At 59.8% G+C, this 19208-nt stretch overlaps 2 protein-coding genes across 3 annotated transcripts in view; one reads left to right on the top strand and one right to left on the bottom strand.

The window, feature by feature from the left end:
• LOC138808132 (tumor necrosis factor ligand superfamily member 4-like) overlaps positions 1-19152 on the bottom strand; it is a 66097-nt gene extending 46945 nt beyond the window's left edge. For both annotated transcript variants that reach the window (XR_011366397.1, XM_069994087.1), the window contains exon 1: positions 19005-19152. The gene's annotated coding sequence lies outside the window, so the exon portion shown is untranslated. The remainder of the gene's footprint in view (positions 1-19004) is intronic.
• On the top strand, positions 268-16532 carry Znf692 (zinc finger protein 692). The gene is made up of 12 exons (XM_069994086.1): positions 268-365; positions 1040-1227; positions 3573-3604; positions 3684-3935; positions 4277-4322; positions 4788-4919; positions 5096-5287; positions 5372-5452; positions 5549-5627; positions 6861-6975; positions 9156-9255; positions 10164-16532. The coding sequence occupies exons 2-12, from the start codon at positions 1049-1051 to the stop codon at positions 10462-10464; spliced, it is 1509 nt and encodes a 502-aa protein (XP_069850187.1). The 5' UTR covers positions 268-365; positions 1040-1048; the 3' UTR covers positions 10465-16532.
• Positions 19153-19208: the final 56 nt, after the last annotated feature.

Genomic DNA, 19208 nt, shown 5'->3' with positions numbered 1-19208 from the left:
CGCGGGCCGGGCGAGGACGCGAGGGCGGCGGGACCGCAGCGCGCGGACCACGACCCGCCCTAGCTCACTGCGCCCGGAGGCGCTGGCCAGCGAGATGCCCGCGCCGGCTCCGCGGGGCTCGGCGACGCGGAGAACCGCAGCCCCGGCAGGGGCGGCGCGCACGGCCCAGTGCGCAGGCGCACGCAGGGCCCCGCCCCTCGCAGACCCCGCCCCCCGGCCGGGGCCCCGCCCCTCCCGGCGCCGCCTCGGACGCGGGGTCCGGTTCTTCTTAAAGGAGAAACGGCGGCGCGCGTGCGGGGTGGGCCCCGTCCCAGCGGCCCGGGCGGCGCAGGCGCATCGGGGCGAGGCAGGCGGCGGGCGCCAAGGTAAGGCCCGGCGGACGGGAAACGGCCCGGCGGGGAGCGGGCGGCTGCGGACGCCCCTGGGGCCCGGGCGGGGCGGCCCCGGCCTCCGTCCCGCCGCGGCTGCGCCGCCGGGATCGCCCCGACCCCGGGCCCCGTCCTCCGTGGACGCCTCTCGGTGGAAGTCCCGGGCTTTTGTTCTGAATCTCCCCGTGCTTCCGTCCCGCAGCGCCCCCCCGCCCCCCCGTCCCGCAGCGCCCCCCCCGCAGGCCCCCTCCTCCCCGTCCCGCAGCGCCCCCCCCCGCAGCGCCCCTCCTCCCCGTCCCGCAGCGCCCCCCCCCCGCAGACCCCCTCCTCCCCGTCCCGCAACGCCCCGTCCCCACAGACCCCCTCCGCCCCGTCCCGCAGCGCCCCGTCCCGCAGCGCCCCGTCCCGCAGCGCCCCCCCCCCGCAGACCCCCTCCGCCCCGTCCCGCAGCGCCCCCCCCCGCAGACCCCCTCCGCCCCGTCCCGCAACGCCCCGCCCCCACAGACCCCCTCCGCCCCGTCCTGCAGCGCCCCGCCCCCACAGACCCCCTCCGCCCCGTCCTGCAGCGCCCCGTCCCGCAGCGCCCCCCCCGCAGACCCCCTCCGCCCCGTCCCGCAGCGCCCCCCGCCCCCCCCCGCCCCGCAGCCCCGACGGCGCGGCCTCTCTTGCAGGCGCGGCCCATGGCCTCCCCGGAGGCGGACGCGTCCCGCGAGCGGCGGCGGGAGAAGCGGCGGCAGCTGGACGCGCGCCGCAGCAAGGGCCGCGTGCGCCTGGGCGGCCACACGGAGCGCTGGTGCCGCCTCAAGGAGCGGCTGGGCTTCGCGCTGCACTCGCAGCTGGCCGCCTTCCTGCTGGACCGGTGCGGCGGAGGGGCCGGGCCATCCCCAGTCCACCCCCCAGTCCATCCCCGCCCTCCCCCAGCCCATCCCCAGCCCTCCCCCAGTCCATCCCCAGCCCTCCCCCAGCCCTCCCCCAGCCCATCCCCAGGCCAGCCCCGCCCTCCCCCAGTCCATCCCCGCCCTCCCCCAGCCCATCCCCAGCCCTCCCCCAGTCCATCCCCAGCCCATCCCCAGCCCTCCCCCAGCCCATCCCCAGCCCTCCCCCAGCCCATCCCCAGCCCTCCCCCAGGCCAGCCCCAGCCCTCCCCCAGTCCATCCCCAGCCCTCCCCCAGCCCTCCCCCAGTCCATCTCCAGCCCTCCCCCAGTCCATCCCCAGCCCTCCCCCAGGCCAGCCCCAGCCCTCCCCCAGTCCATCCCCAGCCCTCCCCCAGTCCATCCCCCGCCCTCCCCCAGTCCATCCCCCGCCCTCCCCCAGTCCATCCCCCGCCCTCCCCCAGTCCATCCCCAGCCCTCCCCCAGCCCATCCCCAGCCCTCCCCCAGCCCATCCCCAGCCCTCCCCCAGCCCATCCCCAGCCCTCCCCCAGCCCATCCCCAGCCCTCCCCCAGCCCATCCCCAGCCCTCCCCCAGTCCATCCCCAGCCCTCCCCCAGCCCATCCCCAGCCCTCCCCCAGTCCATCCCCAGCCCTCCCCCAGCCCTCCCCCAGTCTACCCCCAGTCCATCCCCAGCCCTCCCCCAGTCCATCTCCAGCCCTCCCCCAGTCCATCCATAGTCTACCCCCAGTCCATCCCCGCCCTCCCCCAGCCCTCCCCCAGTCCATCCCCAGCCCTCCCCCAGTCCATCCCCAGCCCTCCCCCAGTCCATCCCCAGCCCTCCCCAGTCCATCTCCAGCCTTCCCCCCAGGCCAGCCCCAGCCCTCCCCAGTCCATCTCCAGCCCTCCCCCAGTCCATCCCTAGCCCTCCCCCAGTCCATCCCCAGCCCTCCCCAGTCCATCCCCAGCCCTCCCCCAGTCCATCCCCAGCCCTCCCCCAGCCCATCCCCAGCCCTCCCCCAGTCCATCCCCAGCCCTCCCCCAGCCCATCCCCAGCCCTCCCCCAGTCCATCCCCAGCCCTCCCCCAGCCCTCCCCCAGCCCATCTCCAGCCCTCCCCCAGCCCATCCCCAGCCCTCCCCCAGTCCATCCCCAGCCCTCCCCCAGTCCATCCCCCGCCCTCCCCCAGTCCATCCCCAGCCCTCCCCCAGCCCTCCCCCAGCCCTCCCCCAGTCCATCCCCAGCCCTCCCCCAGGCCAGCCCCACCCTCCCCCAGTCCATCCCCAGCCCTCCCCCAGGCCAGCCCCAGCCCTCCCCCAGTCCATCCCCAGCCCTCCCCCAGCCCATCCCCAGCCCTCCCCCAGTCCATCCCCAGCCCTCCCCCAGGCTAGCCCCGCCCTCCCCCAGTCCATCCCCAGCCCTCCCCCAGTCCATCCCCCGCCCTCCCCCAGGCCAGCCCCGCCCTCCCCCAGTCCAGCCCCAGCCCTCCCCCAGGCCAGCCCCGCCCTCCCCCAGTCCATCCCCAGCCCTCCCCCAGCCCATCCCCAGCCCTCCCCCAGTCCATCCCCGCCCTCCCCCAGTCCATCTCCAGCCCTCCCCCCAGGCCAGCCCCAGCCCTCCCCCAGGCCAGCCCCACTCTCCCCCAGTCCATCCCTGGCCTCCCCCAGCCCTCCCCCAGTCTACCCCCAGTCCATCCCCAGCCCTCCCCCAGTCCATCTCCAGCTCTCCCCCAGTCCATCCCCAGCCCTCCCCCAGTCCATCCCCAGCCCTCCCCCAGTCCATCCCCAGCCCTCCCCCAGTCCATCCCCAGCCCTCCCCAGTCCATCTCCAGCCTTCCCCCCAGGCCAGCCCCAGCCCTCCCCAGTCCATCTCCAGCCCTCCCCCAGTCCATCCCTAGCCCTCCCCCAGTCCATCCCCAGCCCTCCCCAGTCCATCCCTAGCCCTCCCCCAGTCCATCCCCAGCCCTCCCCAGTCCATCCCCAGCCCTCCCCAGTCCATCTCCAGCCTTCCCCCCAGGCCAGCCCCAGCCCTCCCCAGTCCATCTCCAGCCCTCCCCCAGTCCATCCCTAGCCCTCCCCCAGTCCATCCCCAGCCCTCCCCAGTCCATCCCTAGCCCTCCCCCAGTCCATCCCCAGCCCTCCCCCAGTCCATCTCCAGCCCTCCCCCAGTCCATCTCCAGCCCTCCCCCCAGGCCAGCCCCAGCCCTCCCCCAGGCCAGCCCCACTCTCCCCCAGTCCATCCCTGGCCTCCCCCAGGCCGGCGTCCATGCCTGGTCCTGTGGGCTGACCGCGCAGGCGGGCCTTGAGAGCTCTGACCGCAGCCTCTGTCCGCAGGTTCGCCTCTCCAGGCTGCGTCCTCTGCGCAGGTGGGTGCTGGCTGCTGGGGGGGGGGGGCGGGGGTCATTCTTCCCAGCACGGCCTGGCCTGACCCGCGCCGCCCTCCAGGTCCCGAGCCCAGGCCGCACCAGGGCCTGCAGGGCCTGGTGCTGCTGTCGCACGCGCACAGCCGGGAATGCAGCCAGGTGCCCGGGCTCCGGGGGCCCCGAGGCCGGGACGGGGGCCTCGTGTGGGAGTGCTCCGCGGGCCACACCTTCTCCTGGGAGCCCTCGCCCCGCCCCGCGTCCCCCGGAGCGTCCACGGAGTCCGCGCAGGCCCCGGCCCCGCGCCCGGAGCCCAGGAGGCGCGGGAAGCCTGCAGGTAGGCTGGGCTGGGGAGGGCTGCGGAGAACCCCTCACACCACCCCGATACAAAACGCAGCCAGGCCTAGGGGTGCAAACGGTCACATTCACCCGTGTGCGCTGGAATCCGTCTCTGGAGGGACTGCGCTTTAAGATGCAATTTTACTAGAAATATAATGTTTTAAGGTGTCCTGGTGATACTTTAAAAAAACCCATGTGATGCATCATTTGCGAGGCAAAATCCCCTCCCCCGTCCCAGTAGCCTTTGTGCCCGCGCCCTCCCTTCCTCCTCCAGACCTCAGAACCCCCTCACTGCGTGGCCCCAGCGCTCCTTCCCTCTGACCCTGTCTGTGCCAACAGGTTTGGGGTCTGAGCAAGAGAGAACTCAAGAAGCCAAACTGCCCGGGTGAGCACGGGCGGCGGGCTGGGCGGGCCGGGGCCGGGGCTGGGCGGGGCCGGGCGGGCTGGGCGGGGCGGGGCCGGCTGGGCGGGGCCAGCTGGGCGGGGCTGGGCGGGGCCGGGCGGGCTGGGCGGGGCCGGGCAGGCTGGGTGGGGCGGGGGCGGGCTGGGCGGGGCCGGGCGGGGCCAGCTGGGCGGGGCCGGGCGGGCTGGGCGGGGCCGGGCAGGCTGGGCGGGGCCGGGCGGGCTGGGCGGGGCCGGGCAGGCTGGGTGGGGCGGGGCCGGGCGGGGCCAGCTGGGCGGGGCCGGGCGGGGCCAGCTGGGCGGGGCCGGCTGGGCGGGGCCGGGCAGGCTGGGCGGGGCCGGGCAGGCTGGGCGGGGCCGGGCAGGCTGGGCGGGGCCGGGCGGGCCGGACTTGTCAGGTAGCAGGGGTGGGAGCAGAACCTCAAGCTTGCCTTCCGTGGGCTTCCAGGGGGGCAGCACCCCCAGCAGAGCCCGTCCCGTCCCCCGGAGAGGAGCAAGATGAGGAAGATGAGGGGGATGGAGATGAAGAGGAGATGCTCAGCGACGCCAGCCCGTGGACCTACAGCTCCTCCCCAGATGAGCCAGTTGGGGTTGTGGGACAGGAGAGGGGCGGTCCTGTGGCGGGGGTGGGGGGGATGGAGGCCGTGAGCAAAGCCAGCCGGGATGGGGATCTGAGATCTGTTAGCTGCAGTTAGGGCTGGGGAGGACCCGCTGCGCGCCCAGAGGGGTCACCTCCAGCTCCGGTTCTCCTTTTAGCAGTGAACCAGACGTCGGCAGGCCACCCCGCGCCCCTGCTGGCTCCCGGGCTGAGGCGGCACGCACGGCGCCTGCGCCCGAGGCTCTCCCCACTCCTCTTGCTGGCTGCTCTTCACCCGCGCGCGCGGCGGGTTCCCGAGTTGATCTGAGCGGGACGCCTCTGGCAGCCCGGCAGACGGAGCCTCTGGCCAGGTAACCTGTTGGCCCAGGTGGAGTGCAGGGGTGTCCTGAGTGCGCGTCCCTAGAGGCCCTCTGTGCCTTCTTTGCTGCCCACAGCCCTGCTGGGAGCCGGGTGCCGTCAGCTCCAGCCCCAGCCCGTGATGAGGACGCTGCACAGATTGGGCCCAGGAGAATTCGGTAGGATTTGGGGACTAGGACTCTGGGAAGGGGAGGGGAGAGGGGAGGAGAGGAGAGCAGGTAGGAGTCCTGCTGTTCCTCACTTTCCTCCCTCAGGAAAGCTGCCAGAAGAGAGCTGATGCCTTGTGACTTCCCTGGCTGCGGAAGGATCTTCTCCAACCGGCAGTATCTGAACGTGAGGGGCCAGACTGAGGCCTACGGCCACTGCGACTGGGGAAAAGCTGAAGAAAGGAAGCCCACTAGGGGCATAGCTCAGTGCCTACCATGTACTAGGACCTGGATGTGTCCCTGGACCACTAAAAGAACAACAAAAAGCAGGGGGAGGAGACGACCTGGGGTGTGTTGAGAGTCCAGAAGCGAACAGCTTTCCTGTAATAATCGTTAAATGATCGGGGAGGCAGAACATCAAGCTTCAGGCAGGCAGCACCCCGCTCCAGTGCCGCTCAGTGCCGTTCCTCGGGCCCTGTGGCCTGACAGGGAATGTGAGCCCTGGCCCTCACCACACCCCCGGGGAGGGACGCGGTGCTGATGTTATTCCCACTTGGCCCTGAGGCACACATTGCTGGTGCTAGCAGGAGCTCTGAGCTCCGACCCAGCCCGCCTGGCCACGTGGCTTGAAAGGCATCTCCTGAGCAGGGAAGACCACACCACACAGGGAGTTTGGGCCTGGACCTTTAGCGGAGCAGGCCCTGAGGGTGAGGGGCCGAGGGCCAGAGGGGGACTGCAAGGCGTCATGGAGAAATGGGGAAAGTCCCAATGCAACACTGAGACTATAAGAAGGACATTTGGCAGGAACAGGTCATGCTTGAGCTTTGTGGAGGAGACTAAGCTGGAGGTAAACCAGGATCATGAAAAAGGGGAGAGAGCTCTAATATGATGATGATCCAAAATGCAAAACTAGATCTGATGAAAAGATAAATGGAGGATTAAAGTTGATGTAGGCCCATGGCCCAGGCTGGGTATAGCTGAGTGGTAGAACACTTGCCTACAGTATTTGAGGCCCTAGATTAGATCTTTGGCACTTAAAAAAGGGGGGGGGGAGCCCTTACCCATTAAAGTTATTTTAGAGAGTGAGAGCGAGCTGCATATTGATGTAATAAACACGGTCACCCAAACAGTGTTCCTTCTGCCGACTGGACCTGTGCTGGGGAAGGAGGAATGTGCCCAGAGTGGTACTTGGCACAGGAACACTGCAAAACGTTGCAGGGTGTGGCGAGGAAATGGGTGGATGGGAGGCAAGCACAGAAGAGGGCAGTTTGGCAGGCTGGCTAGGTGAGGACGGGGTCAGGGTCAGGGTCAGGCAATGGCGGATGGCTGCGGTGTGGGGAGCAGGAGGGCGTCTGGGCCCCGGCTGGCTGGGTCAGCTCAGCCAGTCCCCATACCTTCTCCACCGCTACCTTCCTTCCAGCACCACAAGAAGTACCAGCACCTCCACCAGAAGTCGTTCTGCTGTCCGGAGCCAGCCTGCGGGAAGTCCTTCAACTTTAAGAAACACCTGAAGGAGCACGTGAAGCTGCACAGTGGTGAGAGCTGGAGCTGCGCTGCTCCGCGGTGGGTGGCGCGGTGGCGTCCTTCCCTCCCCTGAGCAACCACTCTCTTCCCCCCTTCCATGCCCACGTGTCTGCTACAGTCATGAACAAAGAAGGTAGCATACGCTCCTCTGAGACATCACTGAGGGCTAAGAAAGACGGGAAAGCCAGAAGAGTAGGACACGAAGGACAAGCTGCTTCTGTAGAAAAGTTGCTGGACATTGGTAGCTCACACCCAGCTATTCAGGAGGCTGAGATCCAAAGGACTGTGGTTTGAAGTTAGTCAGGTGGAAAAGTTCCCAAGACTCCAATTAGCCAGCAACAAGTGGCGCTGGAGGTGTGGCTCATGTTGCCAGGCTAGCGAGGGAGTGTGAAGCCCTGGGTTTTAAAGCCCTGGTACCAGCAAGGAAAAGGAAAACTCTAGCGAAGACCTGAGAGGAGTGAGCAACGGGGGACAGCACACGGACACATCCTTAGGTGGTGTCTGGTGTGTTCTAAGCAAAGGTCAGAGTCAGGATGGCATCTCTAGCTTTGAGTGCAAGGAGAGCATCAGAGATAAGGTTGGCTTTGACTTTCAAAAAGATTGTTGTAACTGTGGAGAACAGGGCCTCCAGATGGGTGGAACTGGGTGTTGGTGGCAGGGAGCTCCTGAGTTCGTGCGCGTGGATGGAGATGCTGGTTAGTGAGCCGTGACTGGAGGCTCGTGTGTGTGGGGGTGGTGGCAGACAGGCTGGGTGGGTAAGAGTGGGCTAGTCCCAAGGCAGACAAGGAGCTTGGGGAGACTCAGGACTCCAGCCCGAGCTTCCAGAAGACGTGAACGTAGAATTTGAGCAGGATGTACAGCTAGAGTGTACGGCTAGAATGTTCCTGCGTAGGGAGGTAGTGGAGAAAAGGCCTGAGGTGGGAGGAGAGGAAGGGAACGGAAGAGGCATTTGAAGACACAAGTGCAGAAGGCGACTTGCCAGCCAGGGCACACTAAGGTGAGGGTCCAAACATCCCACCAAACGTAGCCCTGACGTTTTCCTAGATTAGAGAACAAGACAGAACCGGCAAGTGGTTGAAGTGTAGCGAGGACAGCCAGAGTGGAGCGGGCTCCCGACGGTGTAGACAGTGGGAGGCTCATGCACACGTTGACTTTAAAGCGTAAGAGCACTGCAGAATGCCGACGGAGAAGGTGCGGAGAGAGACCTAGCCAGGGGAGCGCACGCGCACAGGGCCGGGCGCTAGGAGAGGCCACGGGGAGCCGTGCCGCCCTGGGTTCGGGTCTAGAGCAGGCCGGGGGGTTGTACTGGGCTTTAGCAGAGCAGAGTGCACGGAGAGAAGGGGCAGGCAGTGTGGCAGTGTGAATGGCCAAGAGCGGAGGCAGTAATGGGGCTGGGGGTCTGGAGTCACGAGGTAGAGGAGCCTGGTCACAGGAGGGCTGGTGGTGCGGGTGCCGCTCTGCCAACTGCACCGCAGGGGTGGGGGAGGCGTGTCCGGGACCAAAGGGGGTGAGGCTGCCCCAAGGCAGGATGGTGGCTGCCGGGCGGACGGCGTGAAGCCGTGAAGCCGGGAGCCCAGGGGGAGGCTGCGTTGGTTAGCGGAGAGGCCTGAAGGCACTCAGAGAAGCAAGGACAAGGACAGCTGTTGCACTGTAGGCTGTGGTACAGGAGAAAGCCACAGCAGCCCGTGAGAGCTGTTGGAGATGCAGTAACCATGGCAACGGGCAGGGGCTACTGGAGCCCATAGGAAGGGTTGGTACAGGAAAAGGAGAGATTAGTGGGCTGAAAGGCAGGGAAGGGGATGTGGAGAAGTAAGGTAGGCCAGCCTGGTGGGAAGATGACTCCACATGCGGGGGTCCCTGGGGTTGGGCTTAAATTATAATTCCAGTCCCTGACCCTCCGCTTGCATGAGCCCGCTTCCTAACCACGCACACGGACTAGGCATTCCACTCCCTGACTCTCCGCGGACCAAGACCAGTGTAGGGACCCAGGTCACCTCCACTTGAAGAGAGCGCAGCTGATGACCATGCAGCAGTCTAGCCAGGCCTGCTTCCTGTGTGCCTGTCTCGCTCAGCTGTCTGGACGGCTCCCGGAGCTCAGGCCTCCTGCCCAGCGGCACTGTGCCTTGTCTCAGAAGTGGCGGGCAGGGGTGGCAAGGAGGGTGTGGCTGGAGCTCCCCTCCTGTGCCCACAGACACCCGCGACTACATCTGTGAGTTCTGTGCCCGGTCCTTTCGCACCAGCAGTAACCTCGTCATCCACAGACGCATCCACACCGGGGAGAAACCCCTGCAGTGAGTGTCGGGGAGGAGGGTTGCAGGGCCGTGGGGGGGGGTGTCTACCATACCGGGGAGAAACCCCTGCAGTGAGTGTCGGGGAGGAGGGTCGCAGGCCATGTGTGTGGGGGGGGTGTCTACCACACCGGGGAGAACCCCCTGCAGTGAGTGTTGGGGAGGAGGGTCTCAGGGCCGTGGGGAGGAGGGTCTCAGGGCCGTGGGGAGGAGGGTCTCAGGGCCGTGGGGGGGGTGTCTACCACACCGGGGAGAACCCCCTGCAGTGAGTGTTGGGGAGGAGGGTCTCAGGGCTGTGGGGGGGGAGGGGGTGTGTGTGTGGGGGTGTCTGAGATGCATCCACACGGGGAGAACCCCTGCAGTGAGTGTTGGGGAGGAGGGTCTCAGGGCCGTGGGGAGGAGGGTCTCAGGGCCGTGGGGGGGGTGTCTACCACACCCGGGAGAACCCCCCGCAGTGAGTGTTGGGGAGGGAGGGTCTCAGGGCCGTGGGGGGGAGGGGGTGTATGTGTGGGGGTGTCTGAGACGCATCCACACGGGGAGAACCCCTGCAGTGAGTGTTGGGGAGGAGGGTCGCAGGGCCGTGGGGGGGAGGGGGGTGTGTGTGGGGGTGTCTGAGACGCATCCACACGGGGAGAACCCCTGCAGTGAGTGTTGGGGAGGAGGGTCGCAGGGCCGTGGGGGGAGGGGGGTGTGTGTGGGGTGTCTGAGACGCATGCACACGGGGAGAACCCCTGCAGTGAGTGTTGGGGAGGAGGGTCGCAGGGCCGTGGGGGGGGGTGTCTACCACACCGGGGAGAACCCCTGCAGTGTGTTGGGGCCGTGGGGAGCGGCACTGACAGCCTGGCAGTGGGGTACAGGAGAATCCCTGGAGCCCGCAGCCCCTTCCTTCCCCCCCCCCGCCCCTGCTGCAGGTGTGAGATCTGCGGGTTCACCTGCCGCCAGAAGGCCTCCCTGAACTGGCACCGGCGTAAGCATGCAGAGACAGCAGCCACCCTGCGCTTCCCATGCGACTTCTGCGGCAAGCGCTTCGAGAAGCCAGACAGCGTTGCCGCTCACTGCAGCAAAAGCCACCCGGCGCTGCTCCCCGCTGCCCCAGAGGAGGCCTGTCCCGGGGTGTCTGCCCCTGAGTCCCTGGGGTCCGCCTCCTCGGCAGGAGCAGCGAGCTCCTCCCCTGAGCCGGGACGCCAGCCCCCAGGCACCGAGAAGGTGTGAGGAGATGCCCCATAGCCTGGCTCCTGGGATTACAGGGAACGCAGCATGGAGGCAAGAAGGGCTCTAGCGAAGACAGACTGCGTTAGTCCTCGTAAAGAAAGGAGTCAACAGAGTTCTAAAGAAGCATGTATGGCAGAGCAAATATTTAGCACTGGAGGCAAGAATTTTGGCTTCCTCTGAAAGCAGACTGTTAGAATGTGCCAGAGTGCAGTATAAATGCAGGCCCTCGCCCGCCCTGAACCTGAGAGCCAGGGTCCCCCCCCCCACACACACACCCTTCTCTGCTGAGCATGACGCCTGCACTCACGCTCCAGCAGAGCGATGTGGGACAGCGCTGGAGCCAGGCTCTGGCAGGACAAGGCATAGGACCCTGGGTCTATCCTGAGAAAGCAGGAAGGCTCGAAGGGTCTGGCCTAGTGCAGAGGTGTTCTACCAGCAGGGTGGTTGAGGGAAATGCTGCAGTTTCACAGGTTTGCTTGCCCTGGGGGCATGCCTTGGAAGAGGGTGTATCGCCCCCAGAAGACCCTTTCTTCCTCTCTCCGCTTTCTGCTGCCCTGAGATGAGGCTCTGCTCCGTCACCTCCTACCCACTGCAATGCATTCTTCCTCACTCGGCGGAGCAACGGATAAGAAGAGACCTCTGACACCATCACTCAAAATAAACCTTTTGTCTTTTAAGTGGATTTTCTCCGGTATTGTGTCGCAGCTATGAGTGAATAAGACTGACACAGAAGAGGTGAGAGACCTGGAGTTATGAATCCAACTGACTCTTGGATCACTCCACAGGTCTGAGAAGACAAAGTCGCAGCTGACACAATGGGCTGTTCACATCAAAAAGCCACAGGCTGTGAATACAAAGCCACTTCGGCCCGCCCACTTCTCTCGGAGCCTGCTTCCCCGTGGTTCCAGGCTCTGCAAAGAGCATTCTGACGGTCCACTGGGCAGTACTGGGCTTTGAGGCGCCACATAGTCTTGGTGTGGGTTCCAGAGCAAATGTCCCAAACTGACTGGAAACCACCGTTTGAAGAGGGGAGAGACGGGGACACACTGAAGGCCGCTGTCATGTGAGTGGCTTAACTCTGCTTAGACGTGGGCAGCACTTGGCGTGGAGATGCCAGGCACTGAAGTGAGCGCCCCCGCTTGCCTGCAAATTCCCACCTCTCTGCCTCTATCTTAAGCAGAATGAGATAGCAACAGAGGTTAATAGGTAGAACTAAAACAAAAATAGTGCAGAGCTGGCCTAACGGACCAAATACGTGATCACTACCTGAAGAGGCAGGACGGCAAAAGAAGTGGGGGAAGGAGCCAGGTGCCGGTGGCTCACACCTGTCACCCTAGCTACTCAGGAGGCCGAGACCTGAGGGCCGCAGTTCAAAGCCAGCTGGGATGGGAAAGCCTGTGAGACTCTTTTCTCCAATTAACCACCAAAAAGCTGGAAGTGGCGCTGTGGCTCAAGTGGTAGAGCAAAGATGCTCCAGGGCAGTGGCCAGGCTCCAAGTTCAAGCCCATCCTCCTCCCAAAAAGAAGTGGGAATAGGAGGCAGAATAAATGTAAGCTAGAATAGATGGTAGAAGACAGAAGCAAAACAGGAAAACAGCAGAGCAAACTGTCAACAACATTATATTAGATAATATAATACTATCCGATCTCTTGCTCGTGGAGCCTTTGGGCTTCCTGACTCCACCCACGTCAGAGATGCCTGCTGAGTGAAGGGCTGCGGACAAGTGCAGGGCAGCTGGCTAGTAGCGGCTCATGCTTCTAATCTTAGCTACTCAAAAGCCGAAATCTAGGACCACAGTTTGAAACCAGCTGGGGTTGGAAAGTCTATCATGAGATGCTTACCTCCAATTAACCACCAAAAAGCAGGAAGTGGGGGTATAACTCAGTGGTAAAGGAACACCCTTTCAGAAAAGCCAAGAGAAAGCACCTAAGCCCTGCGTTCAACCCCTAGTACTGGAACCCAGAGGAAGGAAGGGAAGAAAGAAGGAAGGAAGGAGGGAAGGAAGGAAGGGAGGAAGGGATGGAGGGAGGGAGGGAGAAAGGAAGGAAGGAAAAGGAAGCAGGTCTCTTCTAAAACTATGGTTTCCCCCTTCCTCCCTTGGTACTCTGGTGGTGCCGGTCCAGCCTGGGCAAGAGGCTAGAATCTGAGGATCGAGGTTCAAATCTTCAAATCCCAGGGACTCAAGAGGTTGAGGATCCTGAACCCAGGAAGTTAGACCCAGCCAAGAAAACAAAGGGACACAGTGTCCTGCTCTCCCCTACAACATCCAAATGAAATTAGTTCCTCAGTCAAACCACATTTTCAGAGCTCAAGAACTACACATGGCTAGTAGTTATCCTACTGACAGATGAAAATGTAGAAATTTCTATCATCACTGAAAGTGCTACTAAACAGAGCCAATGTAGACGATTCTTGAAGTAGGGTGGAATCAGGGCTAAGCTGAAGCAAAAGCACTAAGATCTCTCTCAGACCATTTTCCATCAAAAGTGATGAAAGAAAATGCAATTAAAATGTTATCAAAGCATTTCTCAACATTTTAAATGAAGGGTAGGATTTAGAAAAAGGGGATGCAATCTAGCAAATCTGGAGTAAACTAGGTTTCACCTAGAATAAACCAGTGGCATCTGTGAGACTTCTGGATCTCAGGGTGTGATCTATGAGGAATGTATGGACACAGCACCACGGAAGAAGTAATATTCATCCACAGTGGGGCTGGAGCCACTCACCTGGGTGAGGGTGCTCAGGAAAATACACAGCATGAGACTGTCCAAAGCTCAGGAAAAGTATATAGCACAGCGGGGTGCCAGTGGCTCACACCTGTAATCCCAGTTACTCAGGAGGCTGAGATTAAGGACTGCAGTTCAAAGTCAGCCCGGGCAGGAAAGTCCATAAGACTGATCTCCAAACCGGAAAGTGGTGCTGTGGCTCAAGTGGTAGAGTGCTAGCCTTAAGCTGAAGAGCTGAAGGACAGTGCCCAGGCCCTGAGTTCAAGCCCCATGACAGACAACAAAAAACAAAAAACCAACTTTCTTTTAAATCACCATCTGAAAATCTGGCACGTAATAGTAAAGACCATCTGTGAAGGAATGCACCAGATGACTACCAAAGAAGAAACCCAGCTCAGGAACAGTGCCCAGGCCTGAGTTCAAGCCCCACGACCAACACAACAACAAAAATTAAATCACAACCTGAAGTTCTGGCACATAATAGACAGTAAAGACAGTCTGTGAAGGAATGCAGTAGCTGACTACCAAAGAAGAAACCCAGGATGTTGACTTGAGAAGATACAAAATAAGATAAATAACCCAGAGCCAGATGTCTGTGATTTACATTTGCAATTTCTGTAGACTGGCAGCAGAAGTTGATACGGATTTTATGGGGGCATAAATCTTTTGCAAAAACAAACAGGAAGTGAAGAAGTAGAGATGACAGTAATGGCAGTGGGTACTGAGAAGTATTTTTGTGTTGTACTGAAGATGTCAAAGTTGAGTGTGTACGAGATCATTATGATAAAGGCATTCCCTAAACTATACTGTCCAATAATGGAAATCACTAGCCACAGTTTGTTTTAATTTAGCCAGTTCCAGGGCTTGAACTTGATGCCTCAAGCTTTCGCTCAGATTGTTTGCTCATGGCTGATGCTCTACCACTTGAGCCACCCCTTAAGTCTTACTTCTTGTGGGTTAATTAGCAATGGAACATCATCCAACCTAGCAGAAAAAACCCTGGGAAATTATGACCTATATATGACAAAAATTACAATTGATTCCAGTGGCTGAGAATTAACTCCAGGAGGTGAGTGAGGACATCAGGAATGCCGTGTCGGCCTCGTCAGCTAGAGACATTGTCCGAAAAACAGAAGAGAGGACAGAGCAAGTGGCTCAAGTGGTAGGGCACCTGCCTTGCAACCAACAGGCCCCACGTCCAGTCCTTAGTACAAAAAAAAAAAAAAAAAATGCTGCTGAACTTTAGGATGGGATCCTTAAGGGAGTTTGTATTTTCCCACCACCCAAATCCATCAAAGACCTGGACAAGTAAAAGCAGCTTGAATTGCTAAGGATTCATGGATGCACAGGTATCAGAGTCTGTGGACATAGGAACTGTAGTAGTAGTGCTGAACAAGAATGGTTGAGAAGTTCAGGGTAGGGTAGATAAGAGACAGTGGGTTAAACCGAGTCACGGCAGTGAAATTCCAGTGTTACAAAATTAAAGTAGTATAGAACAAGTAAACTGCATTTGTGACTTCTCTGTATTATTTAATATGGGCTGTATGACCCCTTAATTAAAAAAAAAACATAGAAGACTATGGAATTATACATTTGAGCTATCTATTTAAGACTTAGGGTCCTACTGATCAAATAGAATGGCACAGGTCACTCTGACATTTTAAAACTAAAATTTTCGATTTTTTGGAAAAAGTTCCTTCTTTTCCTCTTCAGTGTGCCTGTCCTGGAGCTTGAACCGGGGGCCTGGGCGCTGTCCCTGGGCGTTTTGAACCTGAGGCCTGGGCACTGTCCCTAGGCATTTTAAACCCGGGGCCTAGGTGCTGTCCTTAGGCACTTTTGTTCTTGAGCCACAGTTCTATATCATACTTTTTGATGGTTAGCTCAAGATAAGAGTTTTGTGGGCTTTCCTGCCTGGGCTGACTTCAAAAACATCTTCAGATCTCAGCCTCCTGAATAGCTAGGATTACAAGTATGAGCCCAGGAGCCCCCCAAACATTTTACGTTTTCTTTTTAGAAGGGATATATTTGGTCCTACCCTCCTCCCTCAGGAGCTCCTGCATGTTAGGCAAGCACTCTACTATTGAGCTGTGTTCTCAACCTTTTTTTGTGCGTGTCAGTTGTGAGGCTTGAACTCTGGATCTGGGCGCAATCCCTGAGCTCCTCAGCTCAAGGTTAGCACTCTACCACTTGAGCACAGTACCACTTCCGGTTTTCAGTTGGTTAGTTGGAGATAAGAGTCTCTCACAGACTTTTCTGTCCGGGCTGGCTTTGAACCACGATCCTCAGATCTCAGCCTCCTGAGTAGCTAGGATTAGAGGTGTGAGCCACTGCTGCCCAGCCAACCCTCCCCCCCACTTTTTTTTAAAAAAGTGATTATTCCTGGGGTTAGGGGATGGAAGGAAAGGACTAAGAAATGTAGAACTTGTGGCATAGACTACTGCCATCCAAACTTCTGTTTTAAACTGGTAGCTCACACCTATAACTCTAGCTACTCAAAAGGCTGAGATCTGAAGGCTGCAGTTCAAAGCTAGTCTAAGCAGGAAATCCTTTGAGACTCTCACCTCCAATTAAGCACCAAAAAGCCAGAAGTAGAGCTGTGGCTCAAGTGGCTGAGTGCCAGCCTTGAGCACAAAAGCTCAGGGGCAGTGCCCAGGCCCATACTTAAGCTCCATGGCCAGCATAAAAGCAAAGAAAAACAGACCTTTCTGCTTCTAGCTAGCAGCAATGGTCATGTCCCTAAAATGACACCAGCCTGACTGAGAAAGCACAGTGCTGTCACCAGAACTTGCTATTTATTATGGCCAACACCTAGTAATTGACTTCTGATATCTCTTTCTTATAGTACTTACTAAAAATGCCTACAGTTATCCTTTTAAGATGTTTGCATATCACAATTCAGGGGCATCATTCTCAACAACCAGAGAGCCATTCCTTTGAAATGTAAGCATCGGGAAGGATAGGGTCTCTATCTCCTGGTCTCAGAAAGCACCACAGAACCACCACCGAGGTTTAACAGTGAACAATCTTGTAAACTCAAGTTCTGCAGGCAGAACTCCCTCCCCATCCAGGAGCTACTTGATACTAGTCATGTAATGGGGATCCTCACCTCACAGGACACCTGTGTGTCCTGAGCAAAGGTCCGGCTCATCACCCTGGCCTCGCAGCAGGAATCCTGGCAGGGTGGCCCAGCCCTCGCTCCCTAGCCTTTTCTCAAGCATTCCACTCACCGATTCTTGGCTTGTAAAGCTAGTCCTCCAGGCGGTATCAAGCCCCAGCTCCCTCCCACACCCTGATATTCATGTTTAAGGCCCTGAATAAAGCCTTTTTCACTGGTGAAAACAACCATGGAGTTGTCTTGTTTCACCGAGGGTAAATCACTAACAGGCCGAACTGCGTTCCCACGCACCAGTGTGTCTGTGTGTGTGTGGTGTGTATGTGTGTATGGTGTGTGTGTCTGTGTATGTGTGTGGTGTGTATGTGTGTGGTGTGTGTCTGTGTCTGTGTGTCTGTGGTGTGTGTATGGTGTGTGTGTGTCTGTGTATGCGTGGTGTATGGTGTGTGTCTGTATGTGTGTGGTGTGTCTGTGTGTGTGTCTGTGTATGCGTGGTGTATGGTGTCTGTATGTGTGTGGTGTGTCTGTGTGTGTCTGTATGTGTGTGGTGTGTCTGTGTGTGTCTGTATGTGTATGGTGTGTGTGTGTGGTGTGTGTATGGTGTGTGTGTGTGTGGTGTGTGTGTCTGTGTGTATGGTGTGTGTGTCTGTGTGTATGGTGTGTGTGTCTGTGTGTGTATGGTGTGTGTCTGTGTGTGGTGTGTGTGGTGTCTGTGTGTGTGTCTGTGTATGGTGTGTGGTGTGTCTGTGTGTGTGTGTGGTGTGTGTCTGTGTATGGTGTGTGGTGTGTCTGTGTGTGTGTGGTGTGTGTCTGTGTGTGTGTATGGTGTGTGTCTGTGTGTGGTGTGTGTGTGGTGTCTGTGTGTGTGTCTGTATGGTGTGTGGTGTGTCTGTGTGTGTGTCTGTGTGTGTGTGTGGTGTGTGTCTGTGTATGGTGTGTGGTGTGTCTGTGTGTGTGTGGTGTGTGTCTGTGTGTGTATGGTGTGTGTGTGTGTGTGTGTGTGGTGTGTGTCTGTGTGTGTGTCTGTGTATGGTGTGTGGTGTGTCTGTGTGTGTGTGTGTGGTGTGTGTCTGTGTGTGTGTATGGTGTGTGTGTGTGTGTCTGTGTATGGTGTGTGGTGTGTCTGTGTGGTGTGTGTCTGTGTGTGTGTATGGTGTGTGTCTGTGTGTGGTGTGTGTGTGGTGTCTGTGTGTGTGTCTGTGTATGGTGTGTGGTGTGTCTGTGTGTGTGTGGTGTGTGTCTGTGTATGGTGTGTGGTGTGTCTGTGTGTGTGTGGTGTGTGTCTGTGTGTGTCTGGTGTGTGTGTGTGTGGTGTGTGTCTGTGTGTGTCTGTGTATGGTGTGTGGTGTGTCTGTGTGTGTGTGGTGTGTGTCTGTGTGTGTATGGTGTGTGTGTGTGTCTGTGTATGGTGTGTGGTGTGTCTGTGTGGTGTGTGTCTGTGTGTGTGTATGGTGTGTGTCTGTGTGTGGTGTGTGTGTGGTGTCTGTGTGTGTGTCTGTGTATGGTGTGTGGTGTGTCTGTGTGTGTGTGTCTGTGTGTGTGTGTGGTGTGTCTGTGTATGCTGTGTGGTGTGTCTGTGTGTGTGTGGTGTGTGTCTGTGTGTGTATGGTGTGTGTGTATGGTGTGTGTGTGTGTGTGTGGTGTGTGTCTGTGTATGGTGTGTGGTGTGTCTGTGTGTGTGTGGTGTGTCTGTGTGTGTATGGTGTGTGTCTGTGTGTCTGTGTGTGGTGTGTGTCTGTGTGTGTGTCTGTGTATGGTGTGTGGTGTGTCTGTGTGTGTGGTGTGTGTCTGTGTGTGTGTATGGTGTGTGTGTGTGTGTCTGTGTATGGTGTGTCTGTCTGTGTGTGTATGGTGTGTCTGTGTGTCTGTGTCTGTCTGTGTCTGTGTGTGTATGGTGTGTCTGTGTGTCTGTGTCTGTCTGTGTCTGTGTGTGTATGGTGTGTCTGTCTGTGTCTGTGTGTGTATGGTGTGTCTGTCTGTGTGTCTGTGTCTGTCTGTGTCTGTGTGTGTATGGTGTGTCTGTGTGTCTGTGTCTGTCTGTCTGTGTGTGTATGGTGTGTCTGTCTGTGTCTGTGTGTGTATGGTGTGTCTGTGTCTGTCTGTGTCTGTGTGTGTTTGGTGTGTCTGTCTGTGTCTGTCTGTGTCTGTGTGTGTATGGTGTGTCTGTGTGTCTGTGTCTGTGTGTGTTTGGTGTGTCTGTCTGTGTCTGTGTGTGTATGGTGTGTCTGTCTGTCTGTCTGTGTCTGTCTGTCTGTGTGTGGTGCGCACCAGCGCTGGGGTGTGAGCGCTCGCAGGGCGCTCGACCACTCAAGCCAAGCACTGACCAGTCCTCAAAACTTCGCGTCTTTTTGCCGGCCCGGGCCGTCCTGGCCTCTGGCTCCCGCGCCGGGCTTCCCCGCGTCGCCGGTGCGGAGGGTCGAGCGCGGGGCCTCACGCACCCCGCCGGGCGTCCGAGGGCGGCGGGCGGCTCCCCGGCCGCGGCAGCGACCCCGGGACGGCCGCGCCGGCTCCTCCACCGCGGCCCACCCGAGGGGCCGCGCGGCGCGCCGAGCGGACCGACCGCGGCACGGCACCGCGCTCCCGCGCCCACGGGCCCGGCGCGCAGGGGCCCGCCCGCCCGCGGAAGTGCGGCACTCACTTCCGGCGCCCGCACTTCCGGCCGAGGCAGGAAGTGACTTTCCGGCGCGCTGGCGTCTGTGTACCGTAAAGCAAGATGGCGGCGCTCCACTCGCTGTCGTTTTGTGGCCTTGGCGTCACGGCTAGCACCTCAGGAGGATTCCGGCTTCCTCAGGGCTGCGCGCTCACGTTGGCTTCACCGTTATGCTTGGTGGGAGTCGACGGGGAATCGGAGAAACGTAAGGCGGTGGGGGACACCGCGCCACCATCTTGTACGGCAGCTGCGCGGT

This window comes from Dipodomys merriami, unplaced genomic scaffold (assembly GCF_024711535.1).
Source record: "Dipodomys merriami isolate MVZ:Mamm:240054 unplaced genomic scaffold, mDipMer1.0.p SCAF_440, whole genome shotgun sequence".
NCBI classification, from domain to species: Eukaryota; Metazoa; Chordata; class Mammalia; order Rodentia; family Heteromyidae; genus Dipodomys; species Dipodomys merriami.
Note: the sequence above shows the minus strand (reverse complement) of the source record. Positions and strands in the feature narration are given on the sequence as shown.